This window comes from Equus caballus, chromosome 7 (genome assembly GCF_041296265.1).
Source record: "Equus caballus isolate H_3958 breed thoroughbred chromosome 7, TB-T2T, whole genome shotgun sequence".
Classification (NCBI taxonomy): Eukaryota; Metazoa; Chordata; class Mammalia; order Perissodactyla; family Equidae; genus Equus; species Equus caballus.
The window spans coordinates 50,713,319-50,741,279 of NC_091690.1; the positions used below are offsets into that span (position 1 = coordinate 50,713,319).

General features: G+C 44.6%; 1 protein-coding gene across 1 annotated transcript; it reads right to left on the reverse strand.

The window, feature by feature from the left end:
- Positions 1-27,793, reverse strand: LOC100055863 (zinc finger protein 709). The gene is made up of 4 exons (XM_014741693.3): positions 26,140-27,793; positions 3,184-3,310; positions 2,715-2,775; positions 1-2,344 (listed from the first exon to the last, which is right to left on the reverse strand). Exons 1-4 carry the CDS (start codon positions 26,140-26,142, stop codon positions 349-351), a joined length of 2,187 nt encoding a protein of 728 aa, XP_014597179.1. The 5' UTR covers positions 26,143-27,793; the 3' UTR covers positions 1-348.
- Positions 27,794-27,961: the final 168 nt, after the last annotated feature.

Below are 27,961 nucleotides of genomic sequence, written 5' to 3' on the forward strand. Positions count from 1 at the left end.
TTGATAGATACAATCTATTTATTTTACAACAACTCTTTCATGTTGAAAGTTTTCCACAACCTCATATACAAATTAATTTCCATGAAGCTTTCTCACATGACTTACATTTACATTTCTTTTTGGTGGGAGTTTCACATAGAAGGATGTAGGCCAATTGAAGTCTTTCTCATGCTGTTTACATTCAAGACGTTTTTATCAAGTGAGTCCTTTCATGCCTTCAGGAAGAACTGGGATGACAAAAGTCTTTCCCAACTTGTTTATGTCTACATGGATTATCCTCTCGTGTGCATTTGTGCATATCCTCAAAAGGTTGCATGAGAAGTAAAGCCTGTCTCACTTTCCTGACATTCATGAGGCTTTCTCTCCACTGTGACTTCTTTCATGGACCTGAAGAGAACTGGAAGCAGTGAAGACTTTATTGCATATTTTACTTTCAGAGCGTTTCTCTGCAGTGTGAGTTCTTTCATGGACTCGAAGAGATTTGGAAAAAGTGAATGCTTTACTGCACTGTTTACATTCAAATGGTTTCTCTCCAGTGTGAGTTCTTTCATGTATTGGAAGATAACTGGAAGAAGTGAATGCTTTACCGCATCTTTTACATTCATAGGGTTTCTCTGCAGTATGAGTTCTTTTATGTTTCGAAAGATAACTGGTATAACTGAACGCTTTACCACATATTTCACATTGAAAGGGTTTCTCTCCGGTGTGAGTTCTTTCATGTCTTTGAAGATAAATGGAAGAAGTGAATGCTATATTGCATGTTTTACATTCGTAGGGTTTCTCTCCAGTATGAAATCTTCCATGAATTTGAAGATAACTGGAAGAAGTGAATGCTTTACCGCATTTTTCACATTTATAGTGTTTCCCTCCAGTGTGAGTTCTTTCATGTGTTGAGAGACAATTGGTAGAAATGAAGGCTTTACCACATATTTTACATTTAAAGGGCTTTTCGCCAGTGTGAGTTCGTTCATGTATTCGAAGACAACCGGAAAAAGTGAACGCTTTACTGCACCTTTTACATTCATAGGGTTTCTCTCCAGTATGAATTCTTCCATGTATTTGAAGATACCTGGAAGAAGTGAATGCTTTACTGCATTTTTCACATTTGTAGGGTTTTGCTCCTGTGTGAGTTCTTTTATGTCTTGAAAGATAACTGGTATAACTGAACGCTTTACCACATATTTCACATTGAAAGGGTTTCTCTCCAGTGTGAGTTCTTTCATGGAGTCGAAGAGAACGGGAAGAAGAGAATGATTTACCACATTTTTCACATTCGTAGGGTTTCCCTCCAGTGTGAGTTCTTTCATGTGTTGAGAGACAATTGGTAGAAATGAAGTCTTTACCACATATTTTACATTTAAATGGCTTTTCTCCTGTGTGAATTCGTTCATGTATTCGAAGATAGGTGGAAGAAGTGAATGCTTTATTGCATTTCTTACATTCATAGGGTTTCTCTCCAGTATGAATTCTTCCATGTACTCGAAGATAACTGGAAGAAGTAAAGGCTTTACCACATTTTTTACATTTGTAAGCTTTCCCTCCAGTGTGAGTTCTTCCATGTGATGAGAGACAAAAGGTAGAAATGAAGGCTTTACCACATATTTTACATTTAAACGGCTTCTCTCCAGTGTGAGTTCTTTCATGTATTCGAAGAGAACTTGAAGAAGTGAATGCTTTATCGCATTTTTTACATGTGTAGGGTTTCTCTTCAGTATGACTTCTTCCATGTGTTTGAAGAGAACTGGAAAAACTGAATGATTTACCGCCTTTTTTACAATTGTAGGGTTTCCCTCCAGTGTGAGTTCTTCCATGTGTTGAGAGACAAATGGTAGAAATGAAGGCTTTACCACATATGTTACATTTAAAGGGCTTCTCTCCACCGTGAGTTCTTACATGTATTTGAAGACAACTGGAGGAAGTAAATGCTTTACTGCATTTCTTACATTCAAAGCGTTTCTCTCCAGTATGAATTCTTCCATGTATTCGAAGAGAACTGTAAGAAGTAAACGCTTCACCACATTTTTTACATTCATAGGGTCTCTCTCCAGCGTGAGTTATTTCATGTGTTTGAAGTAAAGTGAGATAAGTGAAGTCTTTCCCACATTCCTTACATTTATATGGCTTCTCTTCATATTTTTGATAGTCATATGTTTTATGTTCAGTGTGATGTCTAATGTGCATTTTCAGCAATGAATGATGTGTGAAGACTCTTCCACATGAGCTGCATCCCCATGGTTTAGCTCCTGTAGTTTGCTTGTTCCGTCTGAGATTTGGAAGAAGGCTGAAGTTTTCTCCACACTGACCACCCCCTTCACTTTGACAGAGTCTCCCTACCATATGCTTTCTGTACAAACGAGAAGCACATTGTTAGTCATTTCTATATTAAGGATTTTACGTTTATTATGATTTATAGGGAATGTTCATGTTTTCTTCCTTCTCTGAATTCTCTGAAATGAAATATACTGAATTTTCTGCAAGTGGACTTCACCCTTGTTATTATCCAAACAGTGATATTCATAGACAGGGTTCACTAATACTATTTCTAAGTGCAAAAAGTGAACCTCTACATCACATTTCAGAAAGTATACTTGGTGAAAATGTTCTAAGAATATCTAAATTTGAAGCAAGCATTATTTGTTTTCTCTGTTTTAAAAAAAATTTCTTAACGTACAAGTAATCGTACATGAGACAGAGATTTCTACCGTGTCACTCACCGTAGTTTTGTCCCATTGTCTTTGCACTGATCTTTAATATCATGATCTTCCCACGTTATTCCTGAAACGCAGACCCAGAAAGTTTATTCCAAATATTAGAAATTATAGAAAACAGTTGTAGATTCTAAGTATTTGATAATCTATGGCCATGTCTACTGTATTTAGTAACCTGCTCTTTCCACCTTCTACATCTCACAACACTCTTTTTGTCTTTTGTGAGGAAGATTAGCCCTCAGCTAACATCCGAGCCCATCTCCCTCTACTTTGTAAGTGGGACGTCTACCTCAGCATGACTTGCCAAGCGGTGGAATCTCCACACCTGGGATCTGAACTGGCGAACCCCAGGCCACCGAAGTGGAATGTGTGAACTTAACCACCTCGCCACCAGGCCAGGCCCTTAGAACACTCTTGATGGGCAAGCAGCACTTGTTCTCTCATTGATGCAGTGAAGGAATGTCCTCGTTCTTACCTACTGAGGCCAGGTGCCTGAAGGTTTCCCACATCACATCTCTGTAGAGTTTCTTCTGTGAAGGATCCAGTAAAGCCCACTCCTCTGGGGTGAAGTTCACAGCCACGTCCTCAATGGTCAATGAGTCCTAAAACACCATAAATGTGTATAGGGCAGGATGCATAAGGCTGATAGCACTGGGTATCTATACGCCAATTCTACGAAAGTAACATGGGATTCTGTTATCTCCAACCATTTATTCTATGTTATGATCATCACAAACTCGCTTTCTACTGTACACAATGCTCATCTGTGCCATGCTGTGGTAGGCGTCCCACGCATAAAGTACAGGAAGATGGGCACAGATGTTAGCTCAGGGCCAGTCTTCCTCAGCAAAAAGAGAATTGGCAGTAGTAAGCTCAGGGCTAATCTTCCTCAAAAAAAAAAAAAAATTAGGAAGGAAATGAACATCATTGTGCAAAATCAATGGAGAAAATGAAAAGAAATAAGCTGCCTGTTTCACAAGACCAATAAAGTTGATAAATATCTAGTCAACATAACAAAGAGAAGAGGGAAGACAGAAATCACCAGTATCGGAGGGGAAAGGAATATAAAATAAGACTTGATAAAATGCAACATCCATTTATGATACACTAGTAATAGAGGGAAACTTTTTTTTGTTTTTTTGAGGAAGATTAGCCCTGATTTAACACTTGCTGTGAATCCTGCTCTTTTGCTAAGGCAGACTGCCCTGAGCTAACATCTGTGCCCATCTTCCTCCACTTTGTATGTGGGATGCCTACCACGGGATGGCTCGCGAAGCAGTGCCATGTCTGCACCCGGGATCCAAAATGGGGAACCCCGGGCTGCAGAAGCAGAACGTGCAAACTTAACCGCTGTGCCACCAGGTCAGCCCCTCCACTTCTTGAGAAAGAACATCTTCACAAATCCTGTAGCTAAATTCATGGCATTTGTTGCATATGATAATGATTGTTTCCATGCAACAACTGGAAGAATTCACAATGACAGAAATGACTCCTGGCATTAATGAGAGCATAGCAAGTTTGCAGGATGTGGGAGTTAACTGCTTTCCTTCTAGACCCACATGAATAGAGTCAACGGAGCCTTGACAAAGAAGGAAAGGAGATTCCAATGAAAAAGAACGTATTTTAAACAAACAGTGGTAGAAATAATGGATATGCCCGTGCAAATACAGACACACAAAACAAATGTAGTCACAGGCCTCACACTTTTCATGAGAACAAAGTCAAAACACACCACACATCTGAATGTAAAATGCCAAAGGAATAAACTCCTACAAGAGGACACAGAAGAAAATCTGGATGACATTGTCTTTGCTGATGAATTTTCACATAGAAAACCAAAAGGCAAGGTCCACAAAAGAAAACGAGAAATTTTACTTAATTAAAAGGAAAAACTCCTACTCTGAGAAAGATGGTGTAAAGAGAAGATCAACACAATTCAGAGTAAGAGAAAATCTGTGTAAAATACTGTTGGATAAATGACGGGTATCTGAAATATGCAAAGAAGTCTTAAACCGTAACAGAGGAAAAACAAGCAATTAAGAAATGGGCAAAAGATCTGCAGACAGCTCACTGAAGAAGAGATCTAGATGGGAAATAAGCAATATGAAACATGTTCCACACGAAATGTCATTAGGAAACTGCGAAAACAATGGGGATCACAAAACACTTATTAAAAGGGTAAAATTCAAAATATTCCAAACAGCAAATATCGGTGAAGATCCAAAGCCACAGGGAATCCTAGCTCATCGCGGGTGGAAACGGGATTTGGAACACCCACACTGGAAGACAGGAACCTCCTTTCAGAATAAAATACACTGTCACTACATAGAGTAACAGCCAGCAATCACGCTCCGTGGTATTTTGCCAAATGAGTTGAAACCTTATGTTAGCACAAAACCTACATAAGAATGTGTTTTGTTGGTTTGTTTGTTTGTTTCCAGGAAGAGCTGTGAGTTAAAAAATTCCAATCCTCCTCTTTTTGCTGGGGAAGCCTGGCCCTGAGCTAACATCCATGCCCATCTTCCTCTACTTTATATTTGGGACACCTGCCACAGCATGGCTTGCCAAGCAGTGCCACGTCTGCACCCAGGATCTGAACAAGCGAACCCCGGACCGTGCGAACTTACCTGCTGCGCCACTGGACTGGCCCCATAAGGATGTTTAGAAGCACTTTACTCATAATTGGCAAGAGTTAGAATTTCCAACAACATGTCCTTCAAGTATCGAACAGTCAATCAGTGGTGCATCCAAACAATGAAACACCGTCCAATGATAAAAAGAAGTGAGGTACCAATCAAGCCATGAAAACACATGAAAGGACCTTAAAAGTCTATTATTAAGTAAAGAAGCCAATGTAACAAGGCTATGTAGTGTATGATTCCAAGTGTATCACATTCTCAAGAAGACAAAAGTATGAGGCACTACAAAGATCTCTACGTGTGAAGGATTTGGGGGGCTGGAGGGAGGGATGAGTCCATGGGTGGAGAACAGGGGAGTTTCAGGGAAGCGATACTACACTCTACGACACAGAAATGATGGCGACACGTCATTACACATTTGCCAAAACCCACACAGTGTGTAACGCACAGAGTCAGTGCTAATGTGCACTGTGAACTGTAATGCGTCCATATGGGCTTGGAAATTCTAAGAAACGTACCACAGTGATACCCGATGTGAAAAAGTGCAAACGGTGCGGATGCCGAGAGAAGGGTTATGTGGAAACTGTCAATTCTAATCAATTTTTCTGTAAACTTAAAACCGTTGCTCTTTTAAAAAAATGATAAAGACAGATTCATTACAATTCACCCCTTTTTTACTGAAACATGACATCTCCCATTCAACTGACTTCAAGTTATTCTTTTTTCAAGATGGGCCCTGAGCTAACATCTGTTGCCAATCTGTTTTTCTTCTTCTCCCAAAAGCCCCCAATACATGGTTGTATATTCTAGTCGTAGGTCCTTCTAGTTGTGCCATGACTTCAACTGATCTCAGGAAGCCAGTCTGGTGCTCTAGGAGCCTGAGACCCACAGGGGAGGGGAAACTTCCATCGAATGCCTTGTTGGGGAGCACAGCACTGGATCCTCTGAGAAGAGCCATGGTCACTATCAGGAGTGGCAGAACCCCAAGGTGGTTGACGAGTGTCCTGCTATTGTAGACCTATTAGTGTACATACAAGTGTGACTCTGACTTCTATTTTGGGGATCTCTGAGTCAAGAGATTTCCAGAGTTCTTTTCCCACAAAGGGGCAAGACAACTGGTTGCTTTATAGAGTTCAAGTGCCTGGGCTTAAGTTGCTTTGAACCAATCCCTTTGCTCTGACAAAGTCAGACAGGGGTGTTGTCCACTATAACCCAGAGAGTCAGGGTCTTTGTTGCAATCTCTGCCCCTAAGTGCAGCAGAGTGACTTAGGGGCCCAGGGGAGCCCCCTGGAATCTTGCTTCCCACTGGCTGCACTTTCCTGGCCCTTCTTTCTCTCTGAAAGAATTGCTCTTGAAGGAGTGACCATCGGATGGGCTCAGCTCAGTATCAGGGTACAATCATCCTCATAACTGCACACTCCCCCTAATGTCAAGGCAACTCCAGCCTCACTCTCACCTTCACTCTCAACACACACACAGGTCTCACCCAAGACACTGACAGAAGACCACATTAAGGAGGGCCTGATTCCCAGACTCCTGCTCTCAGAGGACAGGAATTTCCAAAACTGACAACTTGGAGTTCTCCGCAGTTACAACCCAGGCTTGGTGGGGTCAACAGTGCAACACAGGGCAGCCCCGCACCCAGGAGGGGCTGCCCAGCAAGCAGCAGCCCACAGTGCAGGAGCCTCCAGGCTTTCTCATCAACATGTCCAGGTAAGAAGGCCCAGGGGAAAACAGAGGGCGAGGCTTAAGTGTTCAGTCATCAAACATCATCAGTAGCAAACCCTCCCATTCATTACAAGAACAAACTTGGGGGACACAAATAGGCATTCGTGCCTAGTTGTTTTTATATAAAGAAACACTAACAGGGGGCAGGACCAAGATGGCAGAGTGAGAGGCCTTCTTTTCTCTCCCCCGTCGAATCTACAACTAATTGGACATTCACCGGTTAACAAAGGATATCCAGATAGCATCTCAAGACGCCTAAAAGTCTCGTGCTACTACACATCGGAATGCGGACAGACTTTCCCGCCGGGAGGAGGTGGAAATAGGTGAAAACTCTCCGACCCCCAACCCCCGACCCCTGGACAGCCTAGTTCCTGCAGGAGGCTCTCTTCCAACAGACTCCACCATAGCATTAGCAGGGAGGCCCCACCCAGAAGCCAGAACAAAGAGAAGCCTCTGGCGGGCCCGGCACAGCACCAGACCGCAAACTGCCACTGAGCTCACGGTCTCTGGCGCACGGCTCGGTACAGGGGGCACCCTGACTTCCCGTAGAAGTGCTTGGGGACACGTTTTGAGCTCCAGCAACTGGCTCTGCGGTGTGGGGAAGGCTCTGGGGTTCCGCATCTCCCCGGCAGGGAAAGCCTCTGCTCGCCATGGACAGGGAGGCTATGCCCAGAATCCAAGAAAAAGGAAAGCTCCCGGTGGGCGGATCCCCCGAGGCGGCTCCAGGCCACAAGATGCTGCTGGGCTCATGGTCTCCTGCGCACGGGTCAGTACAGGGGGTGCCCGGACTTCCCATGGATGCGCCTGGGGACTGGGTGAAGCTCCAACAGCTGGCTCGGCGCCCCAGGGGTTTGCTCCAGGGTCCCACACCCCCCCAGCAGGGAGGGCCTCTGTTCGCCATAGACAGGGCGGCCCCGTACAGCATTCAGAACACCAGGAAGCTCCCTAGAGCAGAATGCCCCACAAGGCAGCAGATTACAAGCCACCACCAGGCCTACGGACTCTGGCCATGTCCCAGACGAGGCAAGGGGCTCCCAGAGATCCCATGAGAGTAAAGTGGGGCAGAGTACAGCTCCGGTGAAACAACTACGTAGCCCAGGCGGGAACTCCAGGTTCTTACAGCAGCCTCAGTGAAAGCCTCTGCACAGCATTAGTGGAAAGGTCCCAACTGGCAATCGCAGGCAGGAAGGCCCTGGGGCAAAAGCAGCACAGCTAAGTGAGCTAATGACAGACTGCAGAAGATACCCATAGCTCTGCTGGGACTTAAGTGGACAAGTGTGATCTGGTGGGCTCTGTTAGGGACAAATCGGAGATTATAGGTGATCCTGCTCCTGGCTGATGGGAAAGCCCACAACACTGCTGCAGACCACAATGAGGGAGCACGTCTAGGTGGGCTGCAGCAGTAGGCACCAGCAGCCTGAGGCCCCCTTGCAATTGCCCCCACAACCCACAAGGGACCCCGCAGGACCACTGTGACTACGAGGAGGGGTCCTGACCCAGTCAGTAACAGCTGACAGGGTTCCTGGTTGGGGCAGTCTTTAAACAGCTGCCCCCACACACACACCAGTCGCAACAAGTGGAAGCAGCGACTAAACTCTCTCTCTACGCGGAGGCACAAACCCACGCCATCAAGCAGTATGAAAAAATATATTAAATCTCCAGAACAGAAGGAAAATCATAAGCATCCAGAAAACAATCTCAAAGACAATGAAATCTACAACCTAAATGACAATGATTTCAAAACTGCCATTATGAAAAAACTCAATGACCTAAAAGAGAATTCAGATAGACAACTCAATGAGTTCAGGAGCTATGTCACAAAAGAGCTTGATACCATAAGGAAGAACCAATTAGAAATACTGGAGATGAAGAACACAATGGAGTAGATTAAGAAAAATCTGGACTCTCTGAAGAGTAGGGTCGATAATATGGAGGACAGAACTAGCAATTTGGAGGATAGGAATATAGAAATGCTGCAGGCAGAGGAGGAGAGAGAATTAAGACTAAAGAAATGAAGAAACTCTCTCAGAATTATCCGACTCAATGAGGAGATGCAACATAAGGATTATAGGTATACCAGAGGGAGAAGAGAAGGAGAAGGGGGCAGAAGGCCTGTTCAAAGAAATAATAGCTGAGAACTTTCCAAACTTGAGAAGAGAGATGGAACTTCATGTCACAGAAGCCAATAGATCTCCAAACTTTATTAACACAAGAAGACCAACCCCAAGACATATAGTAGTGAAACTAGCAAAAGTCAACGACAAAGAGAAAATACTAAGGGCAGCCAGGCAGAAGAAAATAACTTACAAAGGAAACCCGATAAGGCTATCAGCAGATTTCTCAGGAGAGACGTTACAGGCTAGAAGAGATTGGAATGAAATATTCAAAACTCTGAAGGATAGAAACTTGCAGCCAAGAATACTCTACCCAGCAAAAATATCCTTCAAATACGATGGAGAAATAAAAACTTTCCAAGATAAACAAAAGTTAAGGGAGTTCATCACCACAAAACCTCCTCTTCAAGAATTGCTCAGGAAGAAACTCATTCCTGAAAAATCGAAATAAGGAAAGGGGTTACAAAATGTAGAACAAAGGAGACAAGCAGAAGGACAATAACACAAAGTAACAGCTCTCCATCAGGACAAAATGCAAAAGACCTGTAAAGCAAGTGATAAAATTGCAATAGTAGGCCCCCAAGTTTCAATAATCACACTAAACGTGAATGGATTGAATTCTCCAATCAAAAGTCACAGAGTGGCAGGATGGATCAAAGAACAAGATCCAACAATATGCTGCCTCCAGGAAACACACCTCAGCCCCAAAGACAAACACAGACTCAGAGTGAAGGGGTGGAAGACAATACTCCAAGCCAATAATGAACAAAAGAAAGCAGGTGTTGCCATACTTATATCAGACAAAGTAGAATTCAAAGCAAAACAGGTAACGAAAGACAAAGAGGGGCAGTATACAATGATAAAAGGGACGCTTCACCAAGATGACATAACAGTCATAAATATATACGCACCTAACACAGGAGCACCAAAATTCATGAAGAAACTCTTAACAAAACTAAAAGTAGCCATCAACAGCAATACAATAATAGTAGGGGACCTCAACATCCCATTAACACCAATGGACAGATCATCCAGACAGAAAATCAACAAGGAAATTATAGAATTAAATGAAAAATTAGATCAGATGGACCTAATAGATATATATAGGACACTTCATCCAAAAACAGCAGGTTACACATTCTTCTCAAGCACGCATGGAACATTCTCAAGGATAGACCATATCTTGGCTAACAAAGCAAGCATCAATAAGTTCAAGAGGGTTGAAATAACATCAAGCATCTTTTCTGATCACAATGCTATGAAACTAGAAATCAACTACAAGAATCAAGCTGGGAAAGGGCAAAAAATGTGGAGACTAAACAACGTGCTACTGAACAAACAATGGATTATTGAAGAAATTAAAGAAGAAACCAAATATTGTCAGAAGACAAATGAAAATGAAAACACACTGTACCAAATTATTTGGGACGCAGCAAAGGTAGTCCTAAGAGGAAATTCATTGCAATAAGGGTCACCTCAATAAGCAAGAAAAATCTTACATGAACAACCTCAAACGACACCTCATGGGATTAGAAGAAGATGAACAAACAAACCCCAAAGTCAGTAGAAGGAGGAAAATAATAAAAATTAGAGCAGAAATAAATGATATTGAAACAAAAAAGACAGTAGAAAGAATCAATGAAACAAAGAGTTGGTTCTTCGAAAAAATTAACAAAATCGACAAACCCTTAGCCAGACTCACTAAAAAAAAGAGAGAGAAATCTCAAATAAATAAAATTAGTAACGAGAGAGGAGAAATCACAACAGATACCAAAGAAATACAAAGGATCATAAGAGAATACTATGAAAAACTATATGCCAACAAATTGAACAACCTAGAAGGAATGGATGAATTCCTAGACTCATACAACCTACTCAAACTGAATCAGGAAGAAATAAGAGAATCTGAATAGACCAATCACAAGTAAAGAAATAGAAACAGTAATCAAAAACCTCCCCAAAAATAAGAGTCCAGGACCAGACAGCTTCTCTGGAGAATTCTACCAAACATTCAAAGAAGACTTAATACCTATCCTTCTCAAACTGTTCCAGAAAACAGAGGAAGATGGAGCACTCCCTAATACATTCTATGAAGCCAACATCACCCTTATCCCCAAACCTGACAAGGACAACACAAAGAAGGAAAACTACAGGCCGATATCACTGATGAATATAGATGCAAAAATCCTCAACAAAATTTTGGCAAACCGAACACAGCAATATATCAAAAAGATTATACACCATGACCAAGTTGAATTTATACCAGGGACACAGGGATGGTTCAACATCCGCAAGTCAATCAACGTGATACACTACATTAACAATATGAGACACAAAAACCACATGATCATCTCAATAGATGCAGAGAAAGCATTCAACAAGATCCAACATCCATTTATGATAAAAACCCTCAATAAAATGGGTATAGAAGGAAAGTACCTCAACATAATAAAAACCATATATGACAAACCCACAGCCAACATCATACTCAATGGACAAAAACTGAAATCCATCCCTCTCAGAACAGGAACAAGACAAGGGTGCCCACTTTCACCACTCTTATTCAACATAGTACTGGAGGTGTTGGCCAGAGCAATTCGGCAGGAAAAAGAAATAAAAGGAATCCAAACAGGCAACGAAGAAGTAAAACTCTCGCTGTTTGCAGACGACATGATCTTATATATAGAAAACCCCAAAGAATCCATATAAAAACTACTAGAAACAATCAACAACTACAGCAAAGTTGCAGGGTATAAAATCAACATACATAAATCAGTAGCATTTCTATATGCTAACAATGAACTAACAGAAAAAGATCTCAAGAACTCAATCCCATTCACGATCGCGACAAAAAGAATAAAATACCTTGGGATAAATTTAATCAAGGAAGTGAAAGATCTATATAATGAAAACTACAAGACCTTCTTGAAAGAAATCGTCGACATAAAGAGATGGAAAGACATTCCATGTACATGGATTGGAAGAATAAACATAGTTAAAATGTCCATACTACCTAAAGTAATCTACAGATTCAATGCTATCCCAATCAGAATTCCAATGCCATTCTTTACAGAAATTGAACAAAGAATCCTAAACTTCATATGGGGCAACGAAAGACCCTGAATTGCTAAAGCAATCCTCAGAAATAAGAACAAAGCTGGAGGCATCACAATCCCTGACTTCAAAACATACCACAAAGCCACAGTAATCAAAACAGCATGGTACTGGTACAAAAACAGGTCCACAGAGCATTGGAACAGAATTGAAAGCCCAGAAATAAAACCACACATCTATGGACAGCAAATCTTTGACAAAGGAGCTGAGGGCCTACAATGGAGAAAAGAAAGTCTCTCCAACAAATGGTGTTGGGAAAACTGGACAGCCAAATGTAAAAGAATGAAAACCAACCATTCTTTTTCACCATTTACTAAAACAAACTCAAAATGGATCAAAGACCTAAAGATTAGGCCTGAAACAATAAGTCTGCTGGAAGAGAATATCGGCAGCACACTCTTTGACATCAGCTTCAAAAGAATCTTTTCGGACACCATAACCCCTCACATGAGGGAAACAATAGAAAGAATAAACAAATGGGACTTCATCAGGCTAAAGAGCTTCTTCAAGGCAAGGGAAAACAGGATTGAAACAAAAAAAAAAACAGCCCACTAAGTGGGAAAAAATATTCACAAGTTCTCCATAATACACAAAGAACTAACACAACTCAACAATAAAAAATTAAATAACCCAATTACAAAATGGGCAGGGGACATGAACAGACATTTCTCCAAAGAAGATATACGGATGGCCAATAGACACATGAAAAGGTGCTCATCATCGCTAATCATCAGAGAAATGCAAATCAAAACTACACTAAGATATCACCTTACACCTGTTAGAATGGCAAAAATATCCAAAACCAAGAGTGACAAATGTTGGAGAGGCTGTGGAGAAAAGGGAACCCTCATACACTATTGGTGGGGATGCAAACTGGTGCAGCCACTATGGAAAACAGTATGGAGATTCCTCAAAAAGTTAAGAATAGAAATACCTTAAGACCCAGCCATCCCACTACCGGGTATATATCCTAAGAACCCGAAATCAGCAATTTCAGAAGCTCTATGCACGCCTATCTGCACTGCAGCATTATTCACAATAGCCAAGTCATGGAACCAACCTAAGTGCCCAGCAACTGATGATGGATAAAGAAGTTGTGGTGTGTATATATATATATATATATATATATATATATATACGCAATGGAATACTACTCAGCCATAAAAAAGGACAAAGTTGTCCCATTCACAACAACATGGATAGACCTTGAGAGTATTGTGTTGAGTCAAATAAGCCAGACAGAGAAAGATGAACTCTGTATGACTCCACTCATAGGTGGTAGTTAACATATGGACAAAGAGAACTGATCGGTGGTTGCCAGGGGAAAGGGGCGTGGGGGGAGGGCACTAGGGGTGAAGTGGTGTACCTACAACATGACTAATAATAATGTACAACTGTAATTTCACAAGGAGGTTAACTTTTATAACCTTAATAAAAAAAAAGAAAGAAAGAAACACTAACAGGATGGTGAAGCAGTGAGCAAAAGTGGTCATGTAGGGAGGCTGGAGTCAGAGCAGAGGAGTGGGGCAGGACTGCAGGCAGGGAGTCTCCTTCAGTCAGTTTCCTCTCTTACGAATTTTTTAAACCTTCCCACGTACTATTTACTTAAAATAAGCGGAGACACGGGCTGGCCCAGTGCTAGTGGTTAAGGGCATGTGCTCTGCTTCAGAGGCCTGGGCTTCACCAGTTTGGATCCTGGTCGTGAACCTTCGCACCTCTTACCACGCCAGGCTGAGGCAGGCGTCCCACATATAAAATAGAGGAAGACGAGCACAGATCTTAGCTCAGGGCGCATCTTCCTCAAAAACACAAAATAAAATAAGGAGAGATTTATATATGCCATATTTTCCTATGTTTGACCACCATTTTTAAATAACTTTCAGTTTTAACATTTCTACATAGGAAACCATTCCAACAGTCAATCCTTTAAACACTAATGGACATAAAACTGTAAACCATAAAAAATTTACCAATCTCTTTCTAACAACAAAGACAAGGGGCTTTTGGTTTCTGCCTCCACTATATTTACCCCGGGAACATTTTTAGGAAAGAGTAGCATATTATAATACCTCCGGGGTTTGCAATTAAGCCCTGAGTAAAATAGGAATTCCAAAGATTTACACAAGCTTCGACCTGATTTCTCAGATCAATGAAAACAGAAATTCAACTGCCTTTTCCCAAATCTATTAAAACAGAATTCAGGGCTGGCCCGGCGGCATAGTGCTTAAGTTCACTTTGCTCTGCTTCAGTGCCCTGGGGTTCGCATGTTTGGATCCCAGGTGTGGAGCGACCACTGCTCATCAAGCCATGAACTGGCAGCATCCCACATAAAACGGAGGAAGATGGGCACAGACAGTAGCTCAGGGACAATCTTCCTCTCACACACTCACATAAATAAGAAAATGAATGCAATTCATTTGTCTCAGGAATAGTACAGCGTTTTAAATGTCACAGTTCTCTAGGGACAAGGACACACAAAACTGACCTAAACATGGAAAATGCACCTGAGTACTGCAATACACCCATCTCACATCTTGACGTTCTCTTGTTTAAATGGAAAAAATGTTTGGTTCCAGAATTTTCTTGCCTTGCTCACATCATATCTCTGAAAGTACAGTTTTAAACCCCAAGTGCAAATCGAAACTAGAATCAGAGGATTGCAATCTTCAACTGATAAAAGAATCTGAGGACAGAAACAGGAATATTCCAATCACCTCATAGAAGCAGCCTGCTGGCCTGCAGTTCAGAAGGAGACCGACACTCAGAAAGGGACCCTATTCACACACTTGAGGTGTAAACTCTCCCAGTGGAGACAGATCCCCTGGAGAGGGTCAGTCCCTGGTGAAGGAGGGTGGGGACACCTGAGCAGCCACAGGGATGCACTCTGGGAGCCCCACACACCCTCCCTCTCCTGTGAGCATGGAGGCACTGCCACCCCCAGGCTCCCACTCTCATAAGTGAGGAAAGTCTCAGTCGCATGCAGTTTAAGCTTCTGACCCACATGAACTCCAAATTCATGAACCTTTGTCCACAGGACGGAATACCTGATCTTCACAGCCTTTCTCACAATGCACAGATTATACTCTCAGTGCACCTACAGTGTGGGTGCAAAACTCAAACAACGTCTAAAATGTTTAGGCCTAAGGAACCACAACCACAACCTCAGACAAGGCATCACTCCCCACCCCATGAGCATGTGCACCCCCAGCTTTCCAGGGGTCTGCAGCTCCCTTCCATGGGGGTGTGAGCAGTAAGACACCTGCAGGGGGAGGCTCCCCAGGAAGGACAACTGGGCCTGCAAGGCCTTCCCTCTGCAGGCCCAAGGGGGCCTCAGCTTGTCCCTTTCACTGCAGGCCTCAGCATCCCCAGGTGCTTTGGAACATCACGTTATTTTAAACGAAACAAACCAAGTGTTTCAAGAATCCAGCAAAATCACTTAAGCCCAGCCTTTCCATAGAAAATAGGGCAGAAAATTATAAGGCACTTGGACTACTTCAAGGAAAAACCAAAAATACCTATTCCTTTCAGAAAATAAGATAGTAGTGAACTATTTCCAGGGCAAGGAACCACACTTGAACACTTGTCGTCTGCAAGTCTGAGCCCTGACATTTCATTTGAAAACACCCAAAAGGAAGGAACAGCCCTCAGGAAACTTACTACATGCGTTCAGGGGAAGAAAAAGTGAAAGAGATATTCATAACGAACGGAATGTAACAGGAATATTTGATTTCTTTCTGAAATTCACCTCTCTGTTGCCCGTTTGTAACTATCTCATACTGTCTTCCAACCTCTATTGATTAAATATATTTACCATTAGTGAACAATGGAGAAATCAATAAGGAATCAATCTTTGCAAGGTCACAAACAAAGGCAGCAGCAATGCCAAAAGGACACAACACCCAGGAAAGCTTCTTAAGTGGAAGCTCCAACTAAACGACTTCCCAAAGGACATCTGTGTCCAGAAACATCCTGTGGCGAGAGGCACAAGGATTTCATACAATGTAGTTCATACGGGTATTTTCTGCCGTATTCTAATGTAAGACATCCAAAGAAACATATCTTTTAAAAAGAACCACCTAGGGCTCAAGGAAAAAATGATCCACAGTTAAAATATGGGGTCAGTTTGAAATACCCCAGGCCGGATGAATAGTTGCGAATCAGGCCGTTAACCAGAGACAAGAAGTGGGCTTTGGGAACTGGGGGCGGGGGGTGGTGGTGGGGAGGGACCGGAAAAGTCAAGGACTTCCTGCCAGTGGTGCGTAGGGCCAGGCTGGGGTAGAGGATAGGGGATTTGAGAGGCTGCTCCCCAAATATGTGGAAACGCAGGAGAAAACGGAAGCCCCGCCGGGAGAAAGGAGGCCCTGCACAGCCCACAGACTCCTGGAGACTGAGTCACAACTGTCCCTAATGGCCATCCCTGGAGTCAAAGCACAAAATGTGGAGACAGAGGCTGTGGGTAGAGAAGTGTGCAGAGAGCGACTCTGGGGCCGAAGTCACCACATGCAGTGACAGACAGGATGCTCAGGATCCGGGCTGCCGACTCAGCCCCCATGTGGCTCGGGGGCCCAGACTCCAGAATTGTCCACGGGCAAGCTGGCAACTGCTGTGGCCAGTGCCAACGAGTCCCTCCTCCCCCCAGGGCAGCACACTCATCATTTCTGGGTCTCCTCGGTGTCCCTGAGTCCTTCTCATGGCTCCCATGGCCAGTGCAGCTCACAGTAGGACAGACAGGGTGGCAGAGCCACCAGGGACCATTCAGGGCACGAGACAATCTACCCCAAGCAGGACAGGAACAAGAAAGGAGCTCCAAGTGGATACACTGCATCACCCCAACCACCTGCCCCAGGGGCTCCCCTGATTGGACAGTCAGGAAGGCCCCACCCTCTCATGGATGAGTGACAGTGCAGGGGAAGCCACAGGGCTCCAAGGAACCCGCCTAGGCTGCTGGCTGGACCCTGACTCACTGGCACATCTGCATTTACACACAACTTTCTCCTGCCCTGGGGCTGCCTCTACTCTTTTCACCAGGCTCTTTAGGAACACATGGGCACAGGTGTGCACAGAAAATTCCTGACTGAGTTTCCAAAGGGAGCAATAAGTCTAAAACACTGGGGTGGCCCAGGCAAGGACACACTGAAACAAGAGGGTCTTATGGGCTTTAGGGCTCAAGGGCTTGGGGTAAGGCTTCAGGGCCAATCATGGAATTATGCCCCTTGTATAGAATCGGAGACATTTAAATAGGACTTCACCATTTGTCACAAAGAGCCAGGCTCCAGTTTAATCTTTGAATCTTGCTAGTGGAGCCCTCCACCCACGCCTTCCCCATCCCCACTCATTTGGTGCTTAAGATAAAGGATCCCTGAGCACTTGGCTCTGGTGTGAAGTTGGAATCCCACAGCCCTACCCTGGGTACAGGGACTCTTCAGTCTTGTGACTATGGGCCACTTGGACCAGCATGAAATGACCCATCTCTTATCAACACAGTGACCAAGAGCTGGTTTTCAGAAAACTACAAAGCATGACGTCAGCCCATGTCCACAAGAAATCTTGACCTGAAACGACATCAGAACCCACCACTGTCCTCCCCATGGAACTAAAGGAGGGGGACACGACCAGGACTTGAAAGTCACACCCTCATCAGAGGTGAGGGGTCCATCGTGCAGGAAGACCTGCTGTTGAAACCCATCCACACCTTGCCCTAACTGCTTAAAACCTCGTCATGTTTCAAACCTACCATAAACGCTAAATGCCTCCAATGCACACCTGCCCCGGCAGCATTTCCACAGGCCAGCCTGTTCCCTCACCCTCTGAAATTTTCCCCAAATCCTGAATCGGCAATGCAGATCTGACAGCATGTGCCTCCTGTCTCCTTACAGATTGTCGGAGGATAAGCTGTTTTCTTTCCCCAAAGGCTGATGCTGGAATAATTGGCTTTTTATGTGCATCGGTTGGGAGAACCGCATCTTTGTCTGGTAACAGTCTAACCACAGGGTGTGACACATGGTCATTAAAGTCAGCTGTACATTTTACAGTAGGAGGAAATTTATTTTAGATCAGTTTTTACCCAAGTCCCTAGAGACATCACAGATGTTAACCGCTATGCCTAAGGCAATTGATTCCTACTGTCACTGTCATAAGGAACACACTAAATCCTCATGTAAATATGCAATGCATCTAGAAACTGTTCCACTGCCCCCAGCTTTACTGAGATATAATTGACTGATAAAATTGTCTATATTTAAAGATAAAATCATGATGATTTGATATACACATATAATTTGTATACCTGAAATTTGCTAAGTCAGTGTCTTAAGTCTTACCACACACAGACATACATACACACACACACACACACACACACACACACACACACACACACAGTAGGTACCTAGAGTTGGCAATGATGGATCATATGGAATTTTATGTTGTATATTTGAGGAAATCCCAGACCTTTTCCCACATTAACTACACCATGTTGTATTCTTACCACCCATGTATGAGAGTTCAAAGTTGTAAATATATCCCCAAGAAAACTTGTTATTATTTTCCTTCTTGATTGTGGCTATCCTAGTGGTTGTGAAGCCTTATCTAACTGGGGTTCTCATTTGCATTTCCTTGATGACTAACAATGTCCAGCATATGTTCATATGCTCTTGACCACGTCTCCATCTACTTTGAAAAAGAACATATTGAGATCCTTTGACACATTTAAATAGAGTTATTTGACTTTTTAAAACTAAGTTGCAAGAGGTATTTAGATATTTTTCATACCACTTCCTTATGAGACATATGGTTTCCAACATTTTCTTCCATTCTGTGAGTTTTGTTTTCACTCTGTTGCCTTAAAACTTTTACTTTAAATTGTGGTGATATACAGATATCATGAAACGTACATTTCCACCATTTTGGAAGTGTATAGATCAGTTGTAGCACATGTCAGAATCTGCTGGATGGCAGTGCATAACTGGGCAATGCCTCTTACATTATGTAACTGTGCCCCTAACTTTCACAAGGAAGACGTCCCACTGGTTGACGCCCCTCCATTTACATCACTGAGTCGGCAAGGACCTACCAGTAGGCACTCAGGACTTCCGAGTCGCTTCCTTTCACAGGGCCATGCCTCCTTGGTTAGGAGGAAAGGTAAATGAGAACATGATCAGAAAACCTCTCCTCAGCTCTTGAAGACATTGCAAACCCATTGCTAAGACAAGAGCTGCCCAACAAAGATCCTTAGACTCTCTGGCCACCGTTGTGTATGTGACAGTGGGGAGTCTTGTGTTCCGGGGGGCTGTGCCTCAGGACATGGGCTCTGGGTGCTGCCACTGCCTCACCTCACAGTCAACGTAGAATTACAAATGTGAAAATATGGGAAATCTCATTTACAATGGAGCCAGGAAGGGGCCAGCCTGGTGGTGTAGCCGTTAAGTTCACACACTCCACTTTGGAGGCCCCGGGCTCACCGGTTCAGATCCGGCTGCAGACCTATGCACCACTTGGCAAGCCATGCTGTGGCACGCGTCCCACATATAAAGTAGGGGAAGATGGGCATGGATGTGAGCTCAGGGCCAGCCTTCCTCAGCAAAAAGAGGAAGACTGGAGTGGATGTCAGCTCACGGCTAATTTGCCTCAAAAAAATAAAATAAATAAATAAATGGAGTCGGGAGACCTGAAGGGTTAACACCCACCCATTAGGACTCGCCATACATTGCAGACCCCAAAGAAGTGTCCCTCCCATTCCCCAACAGGAAACCCCTTACTTTACAGACCTCAGAAAGAGGGATGAAGAATTTCTCCTTGCCCAGCAACAGACCAGCCAATGAGAAGCCACCACACTCGGCCACTGTCAGTACCCTGATCTCTCCTCCTCCTTCAAGGGACTTCTGTTGGCAACAGCCCCTCCCAGCTCCCTCCTGTCCTCTATGAAACCAAGCTCCTTTGTTCTCTTCTCCCTCCCCGCCTATGGCTCACCATAATTTGCAGGTCCTGAATTCTATTTCCTCTGCTAGTACCAAGTAAACACATTTCCCTGGTAAAACCACTGACTTTTTCAATTTTAAGGTCAACACAACAGAAAACTTCCAGAGTGGGACACATGTTGCATCAAAACATGTTTCCCAGCAAAGAGACAACAATTGGGCTTCAAATGGGAAACGTAATACCTGGAAACGGTCTCAAGACCTGCTCTGGGATACATGATGACGATGCCCAAGGGTCCAACGAGGATGCGCCCAGGCAGATCCCACGTGGAGATGTGTCAGGTGCAGTTTTACGTTTCAGGTCACCGCATTCCCAGGATATGACCCAGGAAACCTGCTGTCAACTCAAAGATGGAGGCCGGGAGCCCCATCACTTTCTCATCAGTTATGTGAATGACACAAGGGCAGGTGTAGCCCTAGAGGGGTTTTCTAATTCAGACTGGGTACCAGGAACAGTCCATAGTGGCCCATGTCCTTCTTCCCAGTCCTTCCACTCCTTCTGAAGAAGGAACCCAAGGGGGTGGAAGGAAGTGTTGCACATGTAGCAAACTTCAGGAGAGTTTCACATTCTCCTAGCACGTGAACATCTGTGTTGTTTTCTATTAATTGTTCTCAGTATATTCACATACAGAGAGCAGTGGTGAGTTCTCCTGAATGTACAGTTACACCACCATCAGGATGGTGAACACTCCTTGAAGCCAGAGAACACGCTCATGCTGCCCATTGTACTGAACCCCCTCATCCTTAGAAATAGATCTGTTTCTGCTTCCTATGCATTTCCCTTGTCCAGAATGTCACACAAGTGGAACACCATTTTGCCCTGTGAGTCCTGTTTGGAAACTGATGCCATATTGTTAAATTGCATTAACTATACAAAATTTGTGGTGTTCTGTGAGTTTGAAACTTTGACATTGCCCAGGAGAAGGGCACCCATTATGCCTTGGAACGAAGAGATTCTACTGTTATGAGGTATGTGAATTTGAGTGAGACCACGTGCCTAAGTTCCTTCATTGGCATCATGGGAGGAAAGATGGGGACAGGGAATCAAATGACATACTAATAATTATGAAATAACATAATCTCTACACTGCTAAGTAAACACAAATTAGTAGAAACAAAAGGGAACAAGCTTGCATTTCCATTGTGTTTAAGGGAACAAAAACTGCCACATTTTACCCCGGTGTCCATAACATCTCCTGGAAATGTAAACATGGCTGAGAGGAGGGGAGGTGGAGGAGGCTACAGAGATTCCACATCCTCTCTGGACACTCCATTCCCCCAGCACCTGATGTGGTCACCAGCTCAGAAAGCCTCTGAATTCTGTCTGTGAGAGTTCAGATGGAGGCTGCATTACATGGGCACTATTTATTAAATCACCGGTCGTTGGTGATTAACTCAGTCTCCAGCCCCGCTCCTCTCCACAGACGCTGGGAGCTGGGACTGAAAGTTCCAAGAATTTAATCAAGGCTTGATGTTTCTGGTGTCCAATCCCCAATCTGAAGGCACCTAGGAGCTGGCCAAGAGTTGTCTCATTAAAACAAAAGACACTCTATCACCCTTCTCACTCAAGAAATCCAAGGGCATCAAGAGGTTTTCACTAGGAACTGAGGACAAACAACAAATATCTCCCTTACAATACCACAGAAGGTCAGGCCCAGGGACACAGGCTCACTAGAGAATGAGAGCAGAACATCAGACTAGGAATGCTTCCTCTCTGCCCACACCGACCTCCACATCTACTGGACTCTCGTTTAATCATAGTGGACCACACTCAAAGAACTAGATGCTGTCTGGTAACATCAAGAAGACAAGGATGTCCCCTCCCAACACTCTGAGTCAAGCTGTACTGGAATTCTCAGTTAAGGCAATTAGACACAAAAAGGAAATAAAAGGGACAAACATTAGGAAGCAGGAAATAAAGCTGTTCTTGTACAAGATTGTCCCCAGCAAGCAGGAGACAACAGTGCATGCCGCCACCAGGCAGCACAGCAGGGGAGCAAGTCAGAGCAAGAGAAGACAGACCCAGGGTTGGGGTCATGTCTGGACATGAGGCTGAGGGTGCCAACTATAATGGTCACCTGCAGAGGGGTGGTTCCCTTGTTGCGACGCAGGCCAGGGTGGCGCACACACACAGATGGCAGGACAAGGCTTAGGACTCACATCATAGAGGTCTGAGGGGAGGGCAGGGCCAGCCTCTCCAGCAGCTCTCACAGGGCTCACGAAAGCAAGGAATGGAGCCTGGCCTGGGGGTTCACTAGGCCTGGGAGTGGGGCCGGGGTAAGAGCTCTGCACACAGGTAGGGGCTGGGGTGGTGGGAATCTCCTGCCTACTCCAGAGGAGACAGCACCCAGGCTTCCTCCTCAGTTTGTCCAGGTGGGAGCACAAGGGGAAGAGCATGGGTGGGGCTTAAGCTGTGAGCAGTCACCAAAAATGTAGAGTCTGACTGCTCACTACAAGGACAAAGTGGGTAAGAAAAATATGCATTCTTGACTGATTTATATAAAGAAACACTAACAGGGGCTCAAAAATGATCAAAACTGTGCATTTGGGGTGACCAGAGTAACAGGGCTGGAGAGGACCAGGATAGGTTGTATCTTTGTTACTGTAGGGGAGGAAGACATTTCCTCTTCCCAAATGTGGGTTCGTCTGGCCGGAGAACGAATTAAATTCACATGAGACAGAATAGCAAGAGAAAATTAAACAAAGCTTTATGAGGAACCATGGCCCGCGGCGTTTCTTCTCCACGGAAGAAAGGGCACCGAAGAAGTGGGGTGCACATAGTGGTTATATACCCCCAAACAGGGTGTTTCAAATGTGATTGAAATGTCCCTCCCACAATAGTCACAAGATTGCCCTGTTGGCACAGCGCTTGATGGACACTTCAGGTAGTGGTCTGCTGTCTCAGAGGGCTTAGCCTGAGGCAAGCCTATTGTCTGGAGCTGGGCTGTACAGGTGAGTGCAGCAATCAGTTCCTAGCCTAAGGAAAGATGCTTAATCCTTAAGAAATGCCAACGTTGAGAGGGGGAGGGAAGTCAGTTACAGGAGGTTACCAGACTAGTACAATAAAATGCAGATTTTAGTCCTTGCCTTTGGTATTGATTAAGAGTTTCTAGAGAGAAGGTCATCTCCTTTCTTCTTCCTGGTACAGAGAGGGAGGCACCTTTTACAGATAGAGATTTACCTTACAAATGTAAACTGAGTCCTAACCAAGGGCAAGTTCCATTCCTCAGAGCCTCCTTGCCTGTCCCAGTTTATCAAAAGCAATCAGCCTCAAATAATCCTGATGCCAAAGAGACATATCTTGGGGTAGCCAATTTCAGGTCCCCACACTACCTTACAGATTTATTTTAAATAAATTTGCGTCCTTTAATTTTAACTCTTGTAGATAGGACGACATTCTAAGATTTAATTCCTTTAAAGACTAACTTTGAGAAAAGTGTAAACCATACAAAATTAAATTTTCAAATCTGTAACTCAAAGGACATGTGGCATCCTAGTTTGTCCTTCCTCTATAGCTCACACTGGGCTATTTTCAAGAATAACAGCCTATTATAAGGCAATCAGGGTTTAAGTTTAAGCCCTTAACTGTATCAGATTTTCAAAGATTTACATAAGCTTCCAGAAGTTTTTCTCAAATTGATTAAAACAGAATTTCAATTGCTTTAGCCTTTTAAATTTCTGTGTTCTCTAGAGACACCCACATAGATAAAAGCGACCGAAAAAAGGAAAAAATTTTCTTGCTTTCCTCACATCAAATTCCTCAATCAACTTACTATCTCAGGGCCCAAGTGCTAAGGGAAACGAGAGCCAAAGGGCTGCACTAGTCCATCGATAAAGGAATCCAAAGGGAAGAAACACAAACACTGGAACCAGCTCAGATGAGCAGCCTGCTTCCCACAGGACAGAAGGAAAGCCACAGTCAGAAGGTTCCATGTTCCTGACTCTCCTGGTGGAGACAGAGCCCTGGAGGGGGTCAGTCCCTGGAGAAGGAGGGGAGGGCACCTGAGCAGCCACAGGAAGGAGCTCTGGGAGCCCCACACACCCTCCTCTCCCCAGGGAACGGTGCACATGCTCCCTCTCTCAGGCTCCCTTCTCACAGTGAGGAAACTCAGCTGGATCCAGTTTAAGGTTCTGACCCAAATGGACCCCCAGATTAATGGGCCCTAATCCAGGACACAGAGCTCCTGACTCTCACAGACTTTCTCAGTGTAAACAAATTACTCTGAGTGCAACTACACTGTGCATGCAAAACTCCAATTATGTCTAGAAACAAGCCCAAGGGAACCACAGCTACAACCTCAGAAAGGGCATCACTCCCCACCCCATGGGCACATGCACCTCCAGCTTTCCAGGGCTCTGCAGCTCCTCTCAGGAGAAAGGCTCCTTCCATGGGGGTGTGAGCAGTAGGACACCTGCAGGGGGAGGCTCCCCAGGAAGGACAACTGGGCCTTCAAGGCCTTCCCTCTGCAGGCCCAGGGGGGCCTTAGCTTAGACTCACTGCCCTCAGGCCTCTGCCCCCACTGGAGTGTTTTTTCACCAACACTGATATTTTAAATACACAAAACCAGTGTTTAAACCATCCAGCGAACACACTCAAACCACTCTTTAGGTGGAAATGAGGGAACAAAATGGTATAGCAATTTGCTAAATCAACGAGAAACCCCACAAAAATATACTGCATTCTGGAAAAACAAGATATCACATTATTTCCAAAACAGGAAATATTTATAAACTATGAACCCTACCTGATCACTGGAGGTCTGCAAGTCTAAGCTGTGGAAATCCATTTTATCTCACCCAAAATAAAAGAACATACCTCAGAATATTACGACCCACCATGGGAGGAAAAGAGTGAAACAAGAATTGAGTGCAGGCCATGTAAAACTGGAATATTTTACTTTTCCTGAAATTCACCTCTTTCGTGCCTCTTTGGAAATCTTGTACATCGTGTTGCGTGTTGATTAAATAAATATTTACTCACTGAAAAACTGAGACTAAAATAAAGTGAATAAAACTTCCAAAGGTGACTAACGCAGATGGGGACAGTGCTGACAGGACAGATCATCCCGGGTGTTTTCTGAAGAGGAACCTGGCCCCAGAGGAGTTCCCACAGGATGTCTGCGCCCAGAAAGATCCTGGGGAGACGCAGGAGGATATCATGCAACGTAGTTCCAGGCGGTGAGAGGCTGCTTTTCACTCATGGAAAATATCCACACACAAATCTTTTTAAAACAGGAATCCGCGGACTGTGAGAAAACGATAACCAATTAAAATGTTCAATCTGTTTCAATTCCAACAAGAACGACAAATACTTGATGATAATGCTGTGAATCGGAGGCAGGAAGTGGGCATTTGGGAATTCGGCGAGGCCCTGGAGATTCAAGCATTTGTTCCCAGCCCTGGGAAGACCTGCACGCGCGGGACAGGGTCGGGGATTTGAGACTCTGCTCCTCAAATGTACGGAAAATGGAGAAGAAAACGGGTGACCCCTCGGCAGAAAAGAGGCCCTCGGAACCCCACAGACCGCAGCCCCTCCGGGCGCGGACCCCGGAGACCGAGGCCCGACTGTCCTGAGGACCCTCCCGCGGGCCCCGCACCGTCTGGGACACGCGGGGCTGCGGGCGCACAGCGGCCCAGAGACGCTCCGGCCCAAGTCGCCGCGCGCAGGGACCACAGGACGCCCGGGGCCCGGCTGCCGGCCCCGCCACCACGCTGCGGCCGGAGAGGCCTGAGGACCGAGGAGCGCCACCGCGGACTCGTGGCGGCAGACCACAGAGGGGACCGCGGGAGGCCGGGCCCGCCCCGCCGCGTCCCACCAGCCCCTCCTCCCGCGTCCTCCGCCCCAGGCCCGCACACTCACCATTTCCAGGGCTCCCGGGTCCCCCGAGTCCTTCCTAGGACACTGCGGTCTCTACAGGTCACGACTCGACAGAACAGGGCTCTGAACCACAAGGAGGCTTTAATGGCGGGAGATGCGGTCCTCAGCGCGTCCCAAGCAGGAACTTCCGGGGGATTGGGGCGCTTCTCCCCACCCACCTGCCCCGACCGCGCCTCTGATTGGTCAGTTCAAAACACTCCATCTCCTGAGTCTGAGTGACAGCCCTTGAGTTTAGGTGTCTGAGCAGAATGCCAGACAGAATTCGTCCTCTGCAGGGATATTTGCATTGAAAGGTACTCCTGGGAGGGGACTCATGGGACTCTGATCCTTCTTTACAAGCACACAACTGAAGGTCCCCTCACCATATGCAATGATTAGTCTCTCTCCATTTTGATGTTTGTCGACAACTGGAGTCTGACATAGTTTTGTCAAATAGGTACACAGACAGACACGCTGACCAGGGAACTAGGCAAAGAAAGGGGTACAGAGGATCTGTTAAAAACTAGCGTTGTCTGTTGAGTGTCTGCAGATGGAAAGTTACAGGAAGAGCCTGAACACAGAAGGATCCCACAAGCAGGCTGGCCGAAGCCAGTTGTATTCGCCTCGATCTGCTCTGAAGTGAACTTTCTCCATTATCAACTTATTAATATTTTCAATTCTCCTCCTCTGGGAGGGACCAGGCAGCCATTTCTGGATCATACTATGTATGTAGTAGCATGTCTCTTCTACCAATGAGACTTAAAGGAACATAACACTAGGCAATAAACCCTGTCAACGAAAATAATCCATAACCAATCTATAAATGAAAATTTGGGTGAGTTTATTCTGAGCTGAAATTTTAGGATTATAACCCGGGAGAGTCTTTCCACAAAGGAACAGAGCACTCCAAAGAAGTAGGGGTACACAGGGTGGTTATATACCCTCAAAGAAGGTGTTTCATATATGATTGAAATGTCCCTCCCACAATAGTCGCAAGATTGCCCTGTCAGCACAGCACTTGATGGACACAGCAGGTAGTGGGTCTGCTATCTTGGTGGGCGTAGCAGGAGGCAAGTCTATTGTCTCAAGCTGGGCAGTCACAGGTGAGCACAGCAATCAGTTTCTAGCCTAAGGAAAGATACTTAATCCTTAAGGAGACACCAAAGTTGGGAGGGGGAGGGAAGTTGCACCTTTATCTCAAGGACCTTTGCTCTTGCCATAGGGAATCTCTAAAGCAGATATACAATGCATGCTCAAAGGCCTTGGTCAGGCCCTTTTGGAAAGACAAGGTCAGGCCGAATTAGGTTTACACCAAATGGCTTCCTCATATATTCCAATATATCCTATAACTTGCCATTTTTATTTGTCAACCCTGATGTCCTGCCTCGGGCTTAACTGAATATTCATGAACTGTACTATAATCTCACAATAAAAGGACCCCTCAAATCCTTGTTTGGGGAGACTCTGCCCTGGCAGAGAGCCCTGGTGTTCCCTATTGCTTCTGCAAGAAATAAAACTTTCTTCACCTACTTCTGCTTTGCTTGTATTTTCAGCTCTGCTCTGACCAAGAGGTGAACCCACTGAGTTCAGTTACAATACCAAGGATGCAGTAGGTGGGCATCCTTCCAATGCTTCAGTCAGATTCAGAATAAGCGCACTGGAAGAAAAAAAAAAAACATCATTTTAGAAGAAAATTGACTTCTGGGTGTTCAGAATGGTTAAGTTTAGAAAATGTTTCTGACATTAAAATATTTGTATCTTATAAAAAATGTAAGCAGAGACTCTTTCTTACCAATGGTTAAATCACTCTCTGTGGCCATGACCC

Bases quoted from the DNA above. Each gene is read 5' to 3' on its own strand.
- LOC100055863 (XM_014741693.3), bottom strand. The intron at 2,776-3,183 runs GTAAGAACGAGG...TCTGCGTTTCAG, and splicing joins CAGGCACCTGGCCTCAGTAG to GAATAACGTGGGAAGATCAT. The intron at 2,345-2,714 runs GTGAGTGACACG...TCGTTTGTACAG, and splicing joins GACAATGGGACAAAACTACG to AAAGCATATGGTAGGGAGAC.